At 40.3% G+C, this 20,421-nt stretch overlaps 1 protein-coding gene across 3 annotated transcripts in view; it reads left to right on the forward strand.

Moving 5' to 3' along the window:
- Positions 1 to 9,532, forward strand: part of LOC140483173 (parkin coregulated gene protein homolog) — a 354,639-nt gene extending 345,107 nt beyond the window's left edge. For all 3 annotated transcript variants that reach the window (XM_072581210.1, XM_072581211.1, XM_072581209.1), the window contains one exon: positions 9,349 to 9,532. In XM_072581210.1, coding sequence (XP_072437311.1) covers positions 9,349 to 9,370 — 22 coding nt within the window. In that variant the 3' untranslated portion in view covers positions 9,371 to 9,532. The remainder of the gene's footprint in view (positions 1 to 9,348) is intronic.
- The last annotated feature ends 10,889 nt before the right edge of the window (positions 9,533 to 20,421 follow it).

A 20,421-nucleotide genomic window follows, 5' to 3' on the forward strand; every position in this document is an offset into this window, starting at 1 on the left:
GTCTTTTCTGAATCCTTTCAAGCTTCACAACATCTTTCCGAAGGAGACCAGAACTGTACGCAATATTCCAACAGTGGCCTAACTAATGTCCTGTACAGTTGCAACATGACTTCCCAACTCCTGTACTCAAAATTTTGACCAATAAAGGAAAGCATACCAAACGCTTTCTTCACTATCCTGTCTACCTGTGACTCCACTTTCAAGGAGCTATAAACCTGCACTCCAAGGTCTCTTTGGTCAGCAACACTCCTGAGGACCTTACCATGAAGTGTATAAGTCCTGCTAAGATTTGCTTTCCAAAATGCAGCACCTCGCATTTATCTAAATTAAACTCCATCTGCCACTTCTCAGCCCATTGGCCCATCTGATCAAGATCCCATTGTAATCTGAGGTAACCATCTTCGTTGTCCACTACACCTCCACTTTTGGTGTCATCAGCAAATTTACCAACTATACCGCTTATTATCACATCTAAATCATTTATATAAATGATGAAAAGTAGTGGACCCAGCACCGATCCTTATGGCACTCCACTGGTCACAGGCCTCCAGTCTGAAAAACAGTTCCACCCCCACCCTCTGTCTTCTACCTTTGAGCCAGTGCTGTATCAAAATGGTGAGTTATCTCTGTATTCCATGAGATCTAACCTTGCTAATCAGTCTCCCATGGGGAACTTTGTCAAACGCCTTCCTGAAGTCCATATAGATCACATTTACCAGTCTGCCCTCATCAAGCCTCTTTGTTACTTCTTCAAAAACTCAATCAAGTTTGTGAGACATGATTTCCCATGCACAAAGCCATGTTGACTATCCCTAATCAGTCCTTGCCTTTCCAAATACATGTACATCCTGTCCCTCAGGATTCCCTCCAACAACTTGCCCACCATCGACATCAGGTTGATAGTTCCCTGGCTTGTCCTTATCACATTTCTAAAACAGTGGCACCATGTTAGCCAACCTCCAGTCTTCCAGCACCTCAACTGTGACTATCGATGATACAAATATCTCAACAAGAGGCACAGCAATCACTTCCCTAGGCTTCCCACAAAGTTGTAAGGTACACCTGATTAGGTCCTGGGGATTTATCCATGTTTATGTGTTTCAAGACATCCAGCACTTCCTCTGTAATATGGTCATTTTTCAAGATTTCACCATCTATTTCCCTATATTCTGTATCTTCCATGTTCTTTTCCACAGTAAATACTGATACAAAATTCTCATTTAATATCGCCCCCACCTCCTGCGGCTCCACACAAAGGCTACCTTGCTGATCTTTGAGGGGCCCTATTGTCTCCCTAGTAACCCTTTTGTCCTTAATGTATTTATAAAATCCCTTTGGATTCTCCTTAACTCTATTTGCCAAAACTATCTGAGGTCCCCTTTTTGCCCTCCTGATTTCCCTCTTAAATAGTCCGACTGCCTTTATACTCTTCTAAAGATTTACTCGATCTATCCTGTCTATACCTGACATATGCTTCCTCCTTTTTCTTAACCAAACCCTCAATTTCTCTCGTCATCCAGCATTCCCTATACCTACCAGCCTTTGCTTTCACCCTAACAGGAATATTCTTTCTCTGGACTCTTGTTAACTCATTTCTGAAGGCTTCCCATTTTCCAGTCGTCCCCTTACCTGTGAACATCTGCCCCCAGTCAGCTTTTGAAAGTTCTTGCCTAAGACCATCAAAATTGGCCTTTCTCCAATTTAGAACTTCAACTTTTAGACCTGGTCCATCCTTTTCCATCACTGTTTTAAAACTAATAGAATTATGGTCGCTGGCCCCAAAGTGCTCCCCCACTGACAACTCAGTCACCTGCTCTGCCTTATTTCCCAAAAGTAGGTCAAGTTTTGCACCTTCTCTAAGAGGTACATCCACATACTGAATCAGAAAATGTTCTTGTCCACACCTAACAAATTCCTCTCCATTTGAACCTTTAACACTATGGCAGTCCCAGTCTATGTTTGGAAAGTTAAAATCCCCAACCATAACCACCCTGTTATTCTTAAAGATAACTGAGATCTCCTTACAAATTTGTTTCTCAATTTCACGCTGACTATAATACAATCCAAATAAGGTGATCATCCCTTTCTTATTTCTCAGTTCCACCCAAATAACCTCTCTGGATGTATTTACGGGAATATCCTGCCTCAGTATAGCTGTAATGCTGTCCTTTATCAAAAACACCACTCCCCCCATCTCTTTTGCCTCCCTTTCTATCCTTCCTGTAGCATTTTTATTCTGGAACATTAAGCTGCCAGTCCTGTCCATCCCTGAACCACGTTTCTGTAATTGCTATGATATCCCAGTCCCATATTTCTAACCATGCCCTGAGTTCATCTGCCTCCCTGTTCGGCCTCTTGCATTGAAATAAATGCAGTTTAATTTATCAGTCCTACTTTGTTCTCTCCTTTGTCCCTGCCTGCCCTGACTGTTTGACTCGCCTCTGTTCTCAACTGTACCAGTCTCAGATTGATCTCTTTCCTCACTATCTCCCTAGGTCCCACCCACCCCCTCTCCCTCCCACCCCCCACCCCCACCCCACCTTACTAGTTTAAATCCTCCTGAGCAGTTCTAGCAAATCTCTCCACCAGTATATTTGTCCCCTTCCAATTTAGGTGCAATCTGTCCTTCTTGTACAGGTCACTTCTACACCAGAAGAGCCTTCCAATGATCCAAAAATGTGAATCTTTCTCCCATACACCAGCTCCTCAGCCATGCATTCATTTGCTCTATCCTCCTATTCCTGCCCTCACTAGCTCGTAGCACCAGAAGTAATCCAGATATTACTATTCTCGACGACCTTTTTAAATTCCTGCCTAAATTTTGTAACCTCCCTTCAGAACCTCAACCGTTTCCCTTCCTATGTTGTTGGTTCCAATGTGTACAGTGACTTCCTGCTGGCCCCTCTCCCAATTGAAAAAATTCTGCACCCTTTCTGAGACATTCTTGATCCTGGCACCAGGGTAGCAGCACACCATTCTGATTTTTCGCTGCTGGCCACATAAACCTTTGTCTGTACCTCGGACTAGAGAGTCACCTGACACAATCGATTTCCTGGAACCCGATGTACCCCTCATTGCAGTAGAGCCAGTCTCAATACCAGAAACTTGGTTGTTCATGCTACATTCCCCTAAGAATCCATCACCCCCTACATTTTCCAAACAGCATGCTTGTTTGAAATGGGGATAGCTACAGAAGACTCCTGCACTAACGGCCTACCTACCTCTCTTACCTTTCCTGGAGTTAACCCATCTATGTTACTGTATCTGTGACTTTTCCCCCTTCCTATAACTGCCATCTAACACATCCCCTTGCTCTTGTAAATTCTTCATTGTCACTAACCTTCTCTCCAACTGATCTGCATTTGTTGCAGATATAATCCTCAGTAACCCGTAAAGTTTCCCTAAACTCCCACATCCGACAGGCAGAGCATATCACTCTACTAAAGGCCATTTTTGCTTCTTTCAATCTCCAGACCCAGAAAATGGCACTGTCTTGTTCCTCTACAAGAAACATATCAAGAGACATACCTCAATAAAACCTATAATCAAGACTGCAGACTTACTGTAAGGCCACGCTTAAAATATCCACTTATCTGTTTCTGTGCTGTGACCTCTCCCAAACAGGTTCCTCCAAGATTAGTTGTGAATTTCACTGTTTGTTAATTTTCCCAGACGCACTCCGATGTCCAGTGATACATGAATTCAAACAGCAAAGGTAGTAACTGTGCAGGTTCACTGCTGTGTCAGTTAGCAATGTGGGTTTCTTTCTCTGTCTCTCTCCTGCACTGACGTCTCCATGTGCTTCCTTTGTCTGTCATCTCCCTTTTAAAAATGCTGTTGTTTTGACATTTTTTTTCTCCAAAGTTCCAAAACAATGCATATAAAACAGTAATCGCTGTGCCTGGGATTCGAGGAAATCACCTCCAACACCTAGCTGGACATTTCCAGCTGTTTCATCAGCCAATTGAATCACTGGAATGATAACATCAGACTTAGGTACATGCAGGGAATGTATCTGTGTGAGATTCTGCATTTTATTAATGATGCATAGGCCATGGCCAGCAACCAAATGCACATTGTGGGTGCATGAAGAATGCACATAGTCTTTGTGATCTCACTTGTAGCAATACGACAGAACTGCATTTTATACTGGAATCTCACCAAGACAGAAGGAGACGCTGTAAGAGGCAGGGTTAACCCAGCGGCGGCAGGAGGACACCATGGCAACGTCAACTGTGGCGATAGTCTTTTACTTTGATGTGCTTGGTGTGTGTGGTAGCAAAGGTGAATGGGCCCCATGTCAAAAGACGGCATCTGAGGATTGGTGATTTTGACATTAATTGGATCTGGCAAGGCATAGGTGGTTCTGAGCCGGCTCAGAACTTGTATGCAGATGGATTTCTCATTAAGCCAGATCTTTTCATTTTCTCTCTCTTAAACTCTCAAAATGGTGCCAGATTATGGCGACAAATGAAAGCTTCTCAGTCTGTTTCATTCTTTCTGTTACAGAGTGGAGGCTGATCACCCTCTGAGAGCTAAACACTGAAACACCCAAAAAGAGTACCTCACTTTATCTGTTACAAAATGGAGGTGGTTAAATGAAATCTAACTCTGTTATCTAACTCTGAGAGTGAACAAACGAATCAATTACCCTCTAACTTTTAACTATTCCCTAATAAAATAAAATCCTAATTGTATGCTGTTCCAATAAAATACAAGTCCCACTTATAAAACAAAACAATAGTATTTACTCTCTCAACATTGCAGCTCCTCACCTTCTCCACTGATTCTCCACCAGTAGTAAGTTTCTCCATTGAATTCTGGTGTCTGAAATGCCTCTCTCTGTCGAATTCTTATGTCAGCAATATTAGTTAAAAGTACCATAGTACCTTTTAGATGGTGCTTAATCGGACAGCTTAAAGATTTCCATGAGAGACATGGCAGTTTTCTCTCATATCAATTTTCAAAACACCTTTTCTTATATACCATTGAAAACCTATTAATTTATTTATAATTAGATTAGTTCTAGGTAGTCAAAATTATTAGATTTAAATTTAATTGGATTTTGGTATCTAGGGCCTGGTTTGAATTAAGTGGCTAATATTTAAGCTAGTTGCCTTAACATCAAATCAAGCCTCGGTTTCCAACAACACTGCCAATTGATACATATGTTTCAATTTCAGAACTATCTGTGCACCTACAGCTGCTTGCAGACATTTTTTGTTTAAATCTGCAAGCTTTGAAAAGCATATCACCTCTTAAAGGGACCATGTGCTCTTCCCCTATAATTTTCATAAACACATTCTAACTTCCTGTCTTCCACTTCACAAGTACTCTCGACAACTTTGCAACTTTCATGGTAAAATACATGTGATAATAAATCATTCATTCATTCATTTAAGATATCGTCAACTCTGAATCGTGTGCTTCTCTAGATGTCTGCTGCATACTAAAGACAAAGTCTCATAAATTACTTCTTTAATGGTCTGCTCATGTTCAGAGACTTTTCCAGCTGTTCCAATGAGGGGACAATACATGACAAGCAAAACTTGACAATTGTAAGAAAGTGCACAAATAAGTGAATTTACCCTACTCAGTTCGTAGAGTGTGGTGTCAAATTTTTTGAACATCTAATTATAGAGAAAATATTCACTTTCTTCTCATTAAAATTATGTTACACATCGGCTCTTGAGACATGGAAGTTACCTGTGACAGACAGCAACTTAACCAATGACACTTCGCAACAGGGGGACAGGTAGCAACAAAACATTATTTATACTGTAGAAGGATCCATTATTAATAGCCTTTTTAAGTCTGATGTCTTTACTTGTAATGTTAACCAGATGTAAATCTAGTTTTAATTCACTTTTTTATGAGGAATAAACAAATATATGTTATCTGTGATTTTCTTTGGTAGGCCTTCTATGGGGTTTAATGATCAAGAAAATTCTTTTGTGTATAAAATGAATATCAAAGTTTGCTGAAATGAAATTCATTTTGCCATTTACAAACATAATAACAGGCAAGACATTGCATTCTCTGTGAGTACAATTAGTGTTGGCCTTACACTTTAACTAAGCAGAATCACTTTCAGTCTGAAGGTTGAACATTTGCATATATTTTTGACAGTGATGCACTTCCAAATAAGCAGACTAAGAAAGTTTTTTTTAGTAATTACTCATTCACTTCCATTTGCTAGGAAAACAGTGAATTGCTGATGCCTAAAGTAGTAATACAAATAAATATTTGTTTCTTCCTTCCCTATTCACTACTAAGGCTGATGTTAGCATTGCCAACCAGTCAGGAATGGAGCAGGCACTGAAATAGATTGGACACTTGCTATTGCATTCTCAATGTACTTCCACTCACCATCATTTTGACAACTTACTTGAAGCAGCTGAGGTGCACACATAGGCTGGTGATGGCCTCATAAATGCATTGAAGCAAGCTCTTATGATACAATTAGCACTTTTTTGCAATTTTTAATTGAAAATTGTGCCTAGTGCAGAATAAGGAAAAATAGGCAGCAAGCAGTTCGTTAATTAAACTATTGATATATTTTCATTTTGTTTTCTTATGGGCTCAGATGTGCAAATTCATACAGGAGATTACCTTAAACTCCTGATCTTCATAAGGCAGAAACCATGATTGTATCCTGTCTGTCTTAACTCTCCCATCACCTGAGCAATTCCTTCTATGGGAGTTAAAATCTGGGTGCTTGTTTCTGCAGAGCTTGTAAAAGGTACTTGTCTACAAATATTTCTACGGCTTTGTGATTAATGAGATCAAGATTGAACCCAGGATACAAAGCACTGCAGCAGTGCAACAAAAGTCTTCCCCTTATTCAGTGTACTCTGTGCTTTCAAGTATGACGTAACCACATCGTAAGAATTAGCCTTTGTCCACAATACAGTCTTTTTCATACATATGGTGGGAATTAGAGTCCAACATTTTCCTTTCAGGTTTCATGGGAATAAACATTGAATACTACAAAATGTGATCTGAACTGAAAATGACCAATTGAAAATACATTAAAATCTATCTGTATTGATGACTGTATCCATATATTTTGTAAACTGTGCTGCAAAGTGAAAAGAAGACCAGTTCAAACCTGTACTGAACGTTTCAGGTACTATAAATCTTCAAGGAGACATTAACTCTCTTGTATGTAAACCCAAATAAATGTTCATTGAAAAATGATTTGAACCAGAACACTGTAATTTATTAATATTATTTCAAAACTACTTTTGTTACATGAAGTGTTGTACTGCACAATACTAAATAAAATTAGAAGATAACCTATTTGTAGCCTGTTGAATATGACAATTTTCTTTCACCTTGTTGCAATTTCAATACCCATAACAGTCATTTCCTTGATTTGTTCTGGCATCCCTGACTGCTTTCCACTTTACAATGGTTCCTTGTAGAAAAAAAAACCGACTTACTGCCTATGTCACCATCAGCAACCGCAAAGAATAGGTAAAACTACAATAGTATCTACTTCTTATTCATTTGTAGTCAGCTAGTAAGAAGGCCAATGCAATACTGTGTGCGCATAGCATTCAGTCTCAGCACATGGCATGCAGCTAAATAAACAGAATCTTTACAAGGCTATCACACAGGCTGAGATGCTTCAGAGAAGCAGCTACATCCCAGTTTCCCCTCATCCCATATGGGCCAAGTCAAAAATCCTCTTAATAATAATGCTAACTTCAAAAGAGGGACCATAATCATTTTTTATCACCTTTTCTCAAAATACCCCACCATGAAGACTGAGTAATCAAACCAGTGCAATCTTAACTTTAGATAATTACATTGCAGAAGAGAAATAAAGATGCCATTGAGTCCATTGAACTTGATTCTTTGCTAGAGCAATCCAGAACTAATCTTACTTTATCCCCTTGGCCTGCATCTTCCTCTGCTTCAAATACATAAACAATTATTCATTAATTTGAAATGGTCTTGGCCTCAACCTGCAGTAGTCATCTGTGGTTGAACAAAATCCTGAGTAATTACATTTCTTTTAACTTCTCCCTTTACTCTATTGCTGGTCATTTTAAGTTGTGAGCCTTTAAATTGGTCCCTTACCACAGGAAATTCCTATTTCTTCATTAAAGATCTTTATAATTTTAAGCTTTTGTATTAAGTCTTTGAGAAGGGTGCTTTGGCCCTTCACAATAACCAGCACACTATTCCAGAATTTCTGGGTTGCTTTACCAGAGGTATATCCATAACAATTAGATAGCTCAGATATCTTTGGTAGCATCAGTGTCTGTCATGTACAAATGTACTTATGTCAGAGTCTCAGTCCTACAAATTTTTGACTCCAGTATAAATGAACACAGACAACATTACCATATTTCTTCTTTAAATGTCTGTCAATTTATTCTTCACTGACAAACTGAGACTAGATAAAACTTCAGAATTTATGTCAATTCGTCCATTGATCGTAATTATGAAAAACGAGGTTGTTTTGGGTTGAATTGACAAAGCAATGTAGCAGTCAAGAATACCAATGTATTGAATAGCAATTAAGAGTCATACATGAGTGCCTAATGGCAAAAATGTGAAAAAGAAATTAAGTGAGCAGTAGTAGTGAGCACTATTGAATAACAGTAGAACATTGTGATGCAGTGCAAGGGCAATAGAATCATGATCTATTTGGGGAATTGAGCTTGCTTTAGTCCTAAAAGTTCATTTAGTGTTTATGTCTCTCTCTAAATGCATCAGAACATCAAACATGAGGTAAGTTGACAAAGTTCATGTCAAAATAGGTTTTTGTTGCATCTTGTCTCTGGCTATAACTAAAATTAGGCAATCTTTTTGTATCTTGCACAATAGTTCAGACTCATTATCCTGTGACTGCCTAATAAAAGCCCCCAGTTATTAAAGTCTGAAAACATTGTTTTGAAATATTTAATCTAAATGACAAAGTTTACAAAAATTGTCTTATGTGCCATCACTGGATTTTATGAGACAAAATAGTTAAATATTAAAACCTTTTCTAACGTTACTATAAACACTCAATAATGTGCATTGTGTATGACTTGTGGAAGTTGCTGTGGAACTGAAAAAAGAGGGGTTTTCTAGCTTTTCAATCTGAAACAGATCTCCATTGTTACTTACAGTTACAGGTGCAATGCCAGCCAAGTTAGCCAAAACGACTCAGCTCTTCCTTACTACTGGTCTTGTATATAAATTAGTTAGACCATACAAAGATTGCCAGTTAGTTGAATATGAATTTTTGAAACTTGAAAGTGGTCCTTTTGAAAGGAAAGGCTACATTACTTAAGTGCTGGCACACTATCAGATTTTAATGCTACTTTGTGTTTTTCTTTTAAACTCTAGTCAATACAGGAGATGGCATTGACTATAGTCAACAAAAAAGAGAAAACATTGGAGACCTGATTCAGGAGACTCTGGAGATCTTTGAGCTGTATGGAGGAGAAGATGCCTTCATTAACATCAAGTACATGATCCCAACTTATGAGTCATGTATTTACAACTGAACCAAATAAACAGGTCTGAAGAAGTATGTTGTATTAATTTATGTAAGTAGGAATTATGTAAGACTAAATGCATCAATTACACCATCAAATGAACCACAATTGTGTTCTTGTTTCCTTTATTGTTTATCAGCAATTGTTTCTTTATGAGTGTGTGCATTTAAACTGCCATTGGACTCAAACCTCAGATGCTCTGAACAATAAAAACAATTTCCATACATAACTTAATGATTCCTCTTCTGTTCAACAACCAGCCCACCGAATGACATCATAGAACATAAATAGTGATTTACAATAGTAGTTTTGTAGGTGTGCACTAGGCTTCAGTTGAATTTTGGTTGTACAACTAAATCCACTATTCTGTACAAAGGAGTAACAGGTTTGAATTATTGTAGATCACAGTATTGAAGTTGACCTAACATGTAGGACGGCCTCTGTTTCTGGATAGGAGAGTACTTGTTTAGGTCTACACTGAATATAATCACCCCACCACCCCTCACCCTCACCCTGCCAACTCCAATCCCCACTGCTTTTTGTCTACTAAATGCATGTTGGGGCTAATACTCATGTCAGGAACTGGCTGTACTTTTGTCTAATATCACAATGCATGGGACAAGCATTTGATATGGGCTATGTTCTCAAGAAGGTAGTTTGATTTGCATATACAGAGCATAAACAGAGAGTTGGCGTGGACATGCTGGGCCGAATGGTCTGTTTCCACACTATAGGGATTCTATATGCTGAGCTTTTCTTGCACTTTTGGTTTTTATTTCAGGTTTCCAACAACCTCAGTATTTTGTTTTTATCCCACAAAAGAAATTTCTCTTGGCAGTTTGTCCTTACTTGCTGATCTGATAAAAGATGAAACGCATCAGCTAAGAGAAGCCTGACTGGGAATATACATCTAGACAGGAATGTGAACACAGTTCACATTGTTAGTGTTCCAGTGCTAGATTGATGTCATTTATTAATTTGTTTTTCTGTTTTTAAAAGCCAATGAACTGACATTTTACCACTGTTGGAGTATTTTGTGCAATCCTGGTCTCCTTCCTATGAGAAAGATGTTGTGAAACTTGAAAGGGTTCAGAAAAGATTTGCAAGGATGTTGCCAGGGTTGGAGGATTTGAGCTATAGGGAAAGATTGAATTGGCTAGGGCTGCTTTCCCTGGAGTGTCAGAGGCTGAGAGGTGACCTTATAGAGGTTTATAAAATCATGAAGGACTTGGAAAGGATAAATAGACTAAGTATTTTTCCCTGGGGTGGGGGAGTCCAGAACTAGATTCATGGGCGGCACAGTGACACAGTGGTTAGTACTGCTGCCTCACAGTGCCAGAGACCCGGGTTCAATTCCTGCCTCAGGCGACTGTCTATGTGGAGTTTGCACATTCTCTCTGTGTCTGTGTGGGTTTCCTCCGGGTGCTCCGGTTTCCTCCCACAGTCCAAACATGTGCAGGTTAGGCGAATTGGCCATGCTAAATTGCCTGTAGTGTTAGGTGAAGGGGTAAATGTTGGGGAATGGGTCTGGGTGGGTTGTGCTTCGGCAGGTCAGTGTGGACTTGTTGGGCCGAAGGGCCTGTTTCCACACTTTAAGTAATGTAATCTAATCTAAACTAGAGGGCATAGGTTTAGGGCGAGAGGGGAAAGATATAAAAGAGACCTAAGGGGCAACTTTTTCACACAGAAGGTGGTACGTGTATAGAATGAGCTGCCAGAGGAAGTGGTGGAGGCTGGTACAACTGCAACATTTAAAAGATGTCTGGATGGATATATGAATAGGATGGGTTTGGAGGGATATGGGCCAGGTGCTGGCAGGTAGGACTAGACTGGGTTGGGATATCTGGTCGGCATGGACGGGTTGGACCGAAAGGTCTGTTTCCATGCTGTACATCTCTGACTCTATTTGAAATCTTGTGAATGTTCTGAATCTGCAACTTTAAGAGAATTTACCAAGAGCAGGAACAAGTCACTTATATGATCAAGAGGCTTATGTAAAATCCTGATGAGTCAAATCCCATGGGATCTGCCTCCAAATATGTGTTATACAGAGCTTCAAGATTTGCCTAGAAACAAGCTTTATGTAAATAAAAACCCAAGTGGAAATGCAGTAAAGCAGAAAAATGTATTTATTATTCAAAAGGTCAGACCTTACAATTGCCTGACCTTGTAAAAAGCATTGAAAAATGTTAGTGGTTAGTTCTAGAACAACCCAGTCATACTTATTATTTAGCATGTTATCTTCAGACCTGTGCAATACAATCTGCACAGAAGAATGTGTTGTACCTTGTCTTGAATCAACTTAGGTGAACTTCTTGAAGCCCTATATCTTTGCCAGGGCAACTCATCTTTACTACAGGATTAGCCTGGAGGTAGGAACATTTTGGGTTTCCTGAACCCGATCAGAAGAGGTTCCTGAACACTGGGATAGGTAACCATTCTGTTCCTCTTGTTTGCTGGTGAAATGTTTTGAAACATTTGCCTTGTGTTGCAGAATGGTTGAAGATAGTGAGAACTGCAGATCCTGGAGAGTCAGAATAGATAAAGAGTGGAGCTGGGAAAAAAACCCCAGCAGGTCAGGCAGCATCAGAGGACAAGGGGAGTAGACTTTTCAGGTCAGGATCTTTCATCAGGGGAAGGGGGCTGCAAAAGGGGGGTGAGGTGGGGGAAAGATGGGTAGGATGGCAATGTGGATGCAGGTCGGAGGCAGTGTGATTTGTTGGTGTGAAGGCTCCCACTGACTAAACACAGTCACCTCCTACCTGCATCCAACCATCACAATCCCATCCATCTATCCTTTAGCCCCATCCCCCCATTTATTTCACAGCTTCCTTCCCCTCCCCCAGTCCCGATGTAAGTGATTACCCTACTCCTCTGATGCTGCCTTCCCTGCTGTGCTTTTTCCAGCTCCAGTCTTTCTCATTTCAGAATGGCTGACAAACTCGATGGAGAATTCCCACTCTTCACAGCATCCATTTTTCACTTCACACCATTGTTTTCCACTTGCTATCTCCACTTTCTCTCCAATCGACAATATTTTGAATTTTCTCAGAGGTTTTGTGCATCCTTTCACAGGGAGCTCTTGATGGAAAATGATAACTTGCCCAGTGCTCCATGATTTCATGCTCTTGCTAACTTACTCCACTTTGTTGGTGTGGTCATATGACAAGCTTGCATAGATTTGGCTATTTCGGAGTTATCAATTTGCAACTTTGGCTTTTCACAGGCATCATTCTATTAGATTTGTTATTTTCTTGATGGCCCGATGATTTCAACAGAATTGGAGTTTTCTGTCATCCAAATTTGACTCGATGTGATTTCATTTCAAACAAATCAGAATACAGCATGAGATTTTACCCAGACCAGAAATCTAATGCAATTGATCTGACACTTACCGTTTCATCTGTCACTGAAAAAAGATTGTAGGCATGCAATTAATTCTCGTAACTGCATTGGAGCTTGTGCTCTCCAGGCATAAAATTGATTTGCTTGAGAGGTGGGATGTGGGTTGGGGTTGGAATCAATCATTAAAGGCTATTTCCTTTGCAGCCCATGCAGTATTCTATTTGGAAATGTGTGAAGGGGAGCTGCATGTGTCCGCAGAATATGAACAAGTACTATACTGACATTGCAGGGTGTGGTCAACAGCTGTGACATCAGAAATATCAAATTTGGATCTCACAGGGTCAGGCAATTAGTGTCAATCACTCAATAAACGTGTGAAGTTATAAAATAGTAACTGCACTAATATTCCTGAAAGGGCCAGGCAGCAAATATTACAGTTTTCATTCTGAAAAACTTCTACCATCATAAACAATCTGGAAATATTTTGTAGTGTGTTATATGTTCTTAGAGTTGCCAGAGAGTGTTGTTTCATCCTTACAGAGAAGGAGCGACCTGCATGACCTGTCCATAGAAAGCCTTAAAGAGATATGAGAGTAGCAACGGCAGTGCTTGTGGGTTTGTAAAACAACAGAAAGATGGAGCAGCAGCTGTGGAGATGTCAAGCTCTGTCTTGCCCTCTGCCAACTTGGAGCCAGACTCCTTCATGAACCTTAATAGCAACAGCAGGCTGTCTGGCAGGCTGGACAATGCATTCAACATCTCAGTGTAAAAACTCTTCATCCATCCCCTAAAGTCCATATTACTCAGATACACACTTGAGTCTCTGCATCTGAAATGGTTTGTGTCTTTGTGCTCTGGAGAATATATGAAACATTTTTAACCCTTGGCCTGGCTACAGCTCACCCATCATTGTGTGACTCTATGCTGATTCCAAATCGATAATCCCTTTGATACTTGCAGCATTCCATTTGTAACATCCTATTAACTTTAAAGAACTCCATTTATCCTTATTCTTTGCAGCCTTTCTGATAATTAATCCTTCATCTATGCTAATCTCATGAACTCTTGTATTGCTTATTAACTCTGTGTGGCACTTATTTAAAATCTTCTGGAAATCCAGGTATGCTATGTCAACTGTTTGCCCTTTATCTACCCTTTTAGTTATATCCTCAAGTCTAATAATTCTGTCAAACAATTCATCTTTTGTAAAAGCATATTTACTTTGATTAGATGATGTGCTAAGTGCTTGTTAAGACTTGAAATAAAATTAATTTCTAGCAACCATTCATCAAGATTGCAATAATTAAGGATGGGCGTGAAATTTGTTATGCAATGTTTGTTGGGCGAAATTTGATCAGAAACCCATTGAGTAGATTTGTGGTGTCTCAAGCTTTATTGGAAATGCCAGCATGTACAGAATTGAAAGCATAATATATTCGCTGAAATGTGGGCATTTCTAAAAAAAATCCTTTGCAGGACATTGACATCACTAACAAGGCCACTATTTTTTGCTTTTGAAAAGGAGTTTTAAATCGCTGCAGTCATTTTGGTCCAGGCTTTTCTGGAATGGGGCATCATATTTTCCCTCAATTTTCAGCTGCAAATGTATTTTCTTTCTGATAATGATATGACAGGGTCAATGGAGTACACTGGTGAATGGAGAAGAGAAAATGTCTCATTGGTCAAGAAGTTTCTGAGTTGAGGAAGAAAAGAGAAATTGTGGTGAAAGAAATAGTGAGAATTAGTTAAATCAGGTGCAGAAAGTACCTTACATGAGACTTTAGTGCACAGTTTCAATGATAGCTATCTTCATCAGTAAAACAATGAACATAAACAGTGAACAACCAAAAATAGCACTGGTCACCTGGAATAGTCACCTCAGTACAATGAAACACTGCAAATATCACCAGTATATTTCAGGAAGGAGCCAAAAGTAAATAATTTCAGGGTTGTGATGATCTAATCAGCGAGAGAAAATGCATTCTCACCTTACCTACTTGGGAGAAATTCTTGTTTCAGGAGACTACAGAGGTCAACAACGACATTCTGAGAAAATCTGAGCCTTCTGAGACCTTTTGCTTATCCATATCTTCAAAGCCTATCCTCTGTCTGTAATACACTGTGTTATGCATATCACCTCCCTTAAACTGTTGCTGTGTTCAGCTCCTCTATCTTGTCGAGCAGAATGTGACTGAGAAATGATGCTGCAGCTGGTATTGCTCCTGCCAGCTTTTTTCTTTTTGCTGCTTCTCTTCTTGTTCCTCATCAGAGGTCTGAAGTAAATCTGCATAAGTTGCTTCCATGCTACTATTTTGGTTGACAACCGGGAAACAATGGTCCTGTCAGCTGCATATACATATGGCAACCTAGAGCTGAGAAACCCAGCATGTAATCCACAATTCTCTGCAGTATGACTTTCACTCTGGTTTAAGTAAAGTTAAAGTTATCCTTGTCCTTTCAAACGACAGGGTGCACTCACATTTGAGGGAGAGAGAGACAGACAGACAGACAGACAGACAGTTAGTGATGGTTTTACTTGAGAGTCATCACTCCTTAAGTGAGGGGAAAGGTTAAGGGGGACATCCCTCATGGTAATCACAGACAGTGCAGGAATTGAAACCACACAGTTGGCATCACAAACAACTGAACAAACTGCAAGTGACTAAAAAGGCAAAGTTTGTGAACACTGGTGAATAGCTGGAGCTATTTTCAAATTTTCTTTGCAAGTAGTGTTGGAGAAACATCCATTCCCTTATCAGGTACACGGGAGTTTTTGCAGTTTAACTTAGAGATAGAGAAGGTTGGGTGGGGTAGTTAGGCAAGGAAGGAGAAAAAGGGAGGCTCCCCATAGAAAACATTAGCTACAAAGTACTTTCAGGGAGGTTCACTCCTACTTGGCCCTGAGGCAAGAGTAGTGCTCAAGGAGGGTATGCTTCACCAATAAGGCTACAATGAAGTTCTGCTGCCTCCTTCAGGACCTCTAGCCTGAAACCAGAGTGAGTACAGTCCTCCCAGTAGCTATAAAGGACACTGTCATCCTAAAATTTTACAGTTGTGGACCCCTCTAAAAAAAACAGGCAATACCAGTAACATCTCACTATTAATTATCTTTAAATACAAAATGTAAATCACAAAGCCACAAGGAGTGGAGACTTTATCCTCTTCCTTTTGAGAAAGCAACAACAGGATGAAAGGGTATGTGGATTTGACAGAGGGGAGCAGACTACTGGATGGTGCAAGACACCATTGACTGTACACAGATAGCTCTGTAGACCCTAATTCAACTGGAAGTGACAGAGGAACTTCAAAAGCTGCCTCTCTCAGATGGTGTACTAATACACCAACTAAAAAGAAGTTTGCCTCGGTGAATATCCTGATGACACCATAATGTTTTTACCCTGCACCAGTCCACATTGCCGACTGCTTTCAAGCCTCCAAATTACATCAAAAGAGCTAAACACACTAGCTCCTGCTCCTCGGATGCTGCCTGAACAGCTGTGCTTTTCCAGCACCACTCTAATCCAGAATCTGGTTTCCAGCATCTGCAGTCTTTTTTTTAACTAAAAGAGCTAAACACATCAGCATATCCCCTTAATGCTTGTCTTATGGGTGGCCTTGTTTGGCATAGTGCTGTACTATTGCAGTCACCAGAGAATGATTGATGACTTTCACTGTGGGAAACAATGGTTAGCCTTACAGGATGAGCAGCTTTACACTTTGAGGGCCTGGCTTTGAACTGCATCACCTGAGCACTCTTCTGTTTTCTTATCAAGTGTGAACATCATTTATCAAGCTGCATGTCATTGCCTATTCTTAACTGCCCTTGAGAAGTTTGTAGTGAGCAATGTGTCCAGACTGATGGTCTATGCACATCAAACATCATCCAGTGAACTGACTTTCAGTTTCAGAAATTGCTGTCATGCATGGACCTCAGAAAACCACACTGAATAAAACAATAGAGGAAATGTGAGTGGTGAGACACTGCTTGAAATGCTAAAGGCGCCTGGTGTAAGTCCACCTACAGTGCTGTTGGGCTGGGTGTTTTAATTTATTTTTGGAAAAATGGTGTCAGTGAAGAGAATACAATTTTGTTCCAAATCAGTGTACTGTGTAGCTTGAAGGGGAATGTACAGTTGGTGTCTTACATGCCTCATCTGCCTTTGTCCTTCGCGATGTAGAGGACAGGCATTTGGAAATTTATATTGAATATATGCTAGTAAGGACTCTGGGTAATCCAAGATGAAGGACGAGAAAATTTTCTGACTGTAAGAGCTGCTCCTTTTTTTGAGGTATTTTAGGTGCTGGAGGTGACTTCCTTGAATTCCAGGAGGAGCAATTACTGTTTTATATGTTGTTGCATTGTTTTGGAACTTTGGAAAAAAAAGTCAAAACAACAGCAGTTTTAAAAGGACGAAGAACAGACAAAGGAAGCACATGGTGAGGACAGTGCAGGAGAGAGAGAGAGAACCTGCACCTTTGCTATTTTTGAATTCATGTGTCGCTGGACATCGGAATGCATCTGGGAAAATTAACAAACAGTGAATTTCACAACTAATCTTGGAAGAACTGGTTTGGAAGAAGTTCACAACACAGAATCAGATGAGGTAATTGTTGTTTTAAATCTGTCCAAGAGAAAGGATGCATTAGTGAGTACAGTGGGTTCTTTCTTGATTATATGTTTTTGGAGATAAGTCTCTTGATTAACCTTAAAATATAAGCCATAGCTATTAATTTAACCTGGTGCATTGTTTTGTAGAGGAATAAGAGGGTGTTGTTTTCTGGGTCTGTAGATTGTGAAGGAGCAAAACTGGCCTTTGCAGTGATATGTACTTCTTGTCAGATGTGGGAGTTTAAAGAGAGTTTAAGGGTTACTGCGGATTATATCTGCCATAAATGCTGTTGGATGAGAATCTCATCAGATCAAGTGGATCGGTTGGAGAGATAGAAGCGATGAGGAATTTGCAACATCAACACTATGTGATGGATGGTAGTTATAGGAAGAGGGGAAAGTCTCAGATATAGTCACATAGATGGGTTAACTCCAAGAAGGGTAAGAGAGGTAGGCAGCTAGAGCAGGAGTCTTTTGTGTATATACCCATTTCAAACAGGTATGCTGTTTTGGAAAATGTAGGGGGTGATGGATTCTCAGGGGAACGTAGCACGAACAGCCAAGTTTCTGGTATTGAGACTGGCTCTAATGCAACGAGGGGTATGTCGGCTTCCAAGAGATCAATTGTATTAGGGGATTCTGTAGTCCGAGGTACAGACAGATGTTTCCGTGGCCAGCAGAGAAAAAGCAGAATGGTGTGTTGTTTCCCTGGTTCCAGGATCAAGGATGTCTCAGAGAGGGTGCAGAATGTTCTCACGGGGGAGAGAGGCCAGCAAAAGGTCATTGTCCACCTTGGAACCAACGATATAGGAAGGGAAAAGGTTGAGGTTCTGAAGGGAAATTACAGAGAGTTAGGCGGAAATTTAAAAAGGAGGTCCTCGAGAGTAGTAATATCTGGATTACTCCCAGTGCTACGAGCTAGTGAGGGCAGGAATAGGAGGATAGAGCAGATGAATGCATGGCTGAGGAGCTGGTGTATGGGGGAAGGATTCACATTTTTGGATCATTGGAATCTCTTTTGGGGTAGAAGTGACCTGTACAAGAAGGATGGATTGCACCTAAATTGGAAAGGGACCAATTTTCTGGCAGGGAAATTTGCATGAACTGCTTGGGAGGATTTAAACTAGTAAGGTGGGGGTGGGGTGGGACCCAGGGAGATAGTGAGGAAAGAAATTGATCTGAGAACAGAAATGAGTCAAACAGTCAGGGCAGGCAGGGACAAGGTAGGACTAATAAACTGCATTTATTTCAATGCAAGGGGCCTAATAGGGAAGGCAGATGAACTCAGGGCATGGTTAGGAACTTGGGACTGGGATATCATAGCAATTACAGAAAAATGGCTCAGGGATGGGCAGGACTGGCAGCTTCATGTTCCAGATACAAATGCTACAGGAAGGATAGAAAGGGAGGCAAGAGAGGAGGGGGAGTGACATTTTTGATAAGGGATAGCATTACAGATGTGCGGAGAGAGGATATTCTCAGAAATACATCCAGGGAAGTTATTTGGGTGGAACTGAGAAATAAAAAAGGGATGATCACCTTATTGGGATTGTATCATAGATCCCCTAATAGTCAGAGGGAAATTGAGAAACAAACTTGCAAGGGGATCTCAGCTATCTGAAAGAATAATAGGGTAGTTATGGTAGGGGATTTTAACTTTCCAAACATAGACTGGGATTGCCATAGTGTTAAAGACTTAGATGGAGAGGAATTTCTTAAGTGTGTACAAGACAATTTTCTAATTCAGTATGTGGATGTACCTTCTAGAGAAGGTGCAAATCTTGACCTACTCTTGGGAAATAAGGCAGGTGACTAAAGTGTCATTGGGGGAGCACTTTGGAGCCAGTGACCATAATTCTATTAGATTTAAAATAGTGATGGAAAAGGATAGTTGAAGTTCTAAATTGGAGAAAGGCCAATTTTGTCGTATTAGGGGGCAAGGACTTTCAGAAGCTGATTGGGGGCAGATGTTCGCAGGTAAAAGGACAGCTGGAAAATGGGAAGCCTTCAGAAATGAGATAATGAGTGTCCAGAGAAAGTACATTCCTGTTAGGGTTAAAGGGGAAGGCTGGTAGGTATAGGGAATGCTGAATGACTAAAAAAATTGAGGGTTTGATTAAGAAAAAAGAGGAAGCATATGTCAGGTATAGACAGGATAGATCGAGTGAATCCTTAGAAGTGTATAAAGAAAGTAGGAGTATACTTAAGTGGGAAATCAGGAGGGCAAAAAGGGGACATGCGATAGCTTTGACAAATAGAATTAAGGAGAATACAAAGGGGTTTTACAAATACGTGAAGGACAAAAGGGTAACTCAGGAGAGAACAGGGCCCCTTAAAGATCAGCAAGGTGGCCTTTGTGTGAAGCCGCAGAAAATGGGGGAGATACGAAATGAATATTTTGCATCAGTATTTACTGTGGAAAAGGATATGGAAGATATAGACTGTAGGGAAATAGATGGTGACATCTTGCAAAATGTCCAGATTACAGAGAAGGAAATGCTGGATGTCTTGAAATGGTTAAGGGTGAATAAATCCCCAGGACCTGATCAGGTGTACCTTACAACTTTGTCGGAAGCCTAGGGAAGTGATTGCTGGGCCTCTTATTGAGATATTTGTATCATCGATAGTCACAGTTGAGGTGCTGGAAGACTGGAGGTTGGCTAATGTGGTGCCACTGTTTAAGAAATGTGGTAAGGACAAGCCAGGGAATTATCAACCTGATGTCGATGGTGGGCAAGTTGTTGGAGGGAATCCTGAGGGACAGGATGTACGTGTATTTGGAAAGGCAAGGACTGATTAGGGATAGTCAACATGGCTTAATGGGTGGGAAATCATGTCTCACAAACTTGATTGAGTTTTTTGATGAAGTAACAAAGAAGATTGATGAGGGCAGAGTAGTAGATGTGATCGATATGGAACTTCAGTAAGGCGTTCGACAAGGCTCCCCATGGGAGATTGATTAGCAAG

This window comes from Chiloscyllium punctatum, chromosome 11, assembly GCF_047496795.1.
Source record: "Chiloscyllium punctatum isolate Juve2018m chromosome 11, sChiPun1.3, whole genome shotgun sequence".
Classification (NCBI taxonomy): domain Eukaryota; kingdom Metazoa; phylum Chordata; class Chondrichthyes; order Orectolobiformes; family Hemiscylliidae; genus Chiloscyllium; species Chiloscyllium punctatum.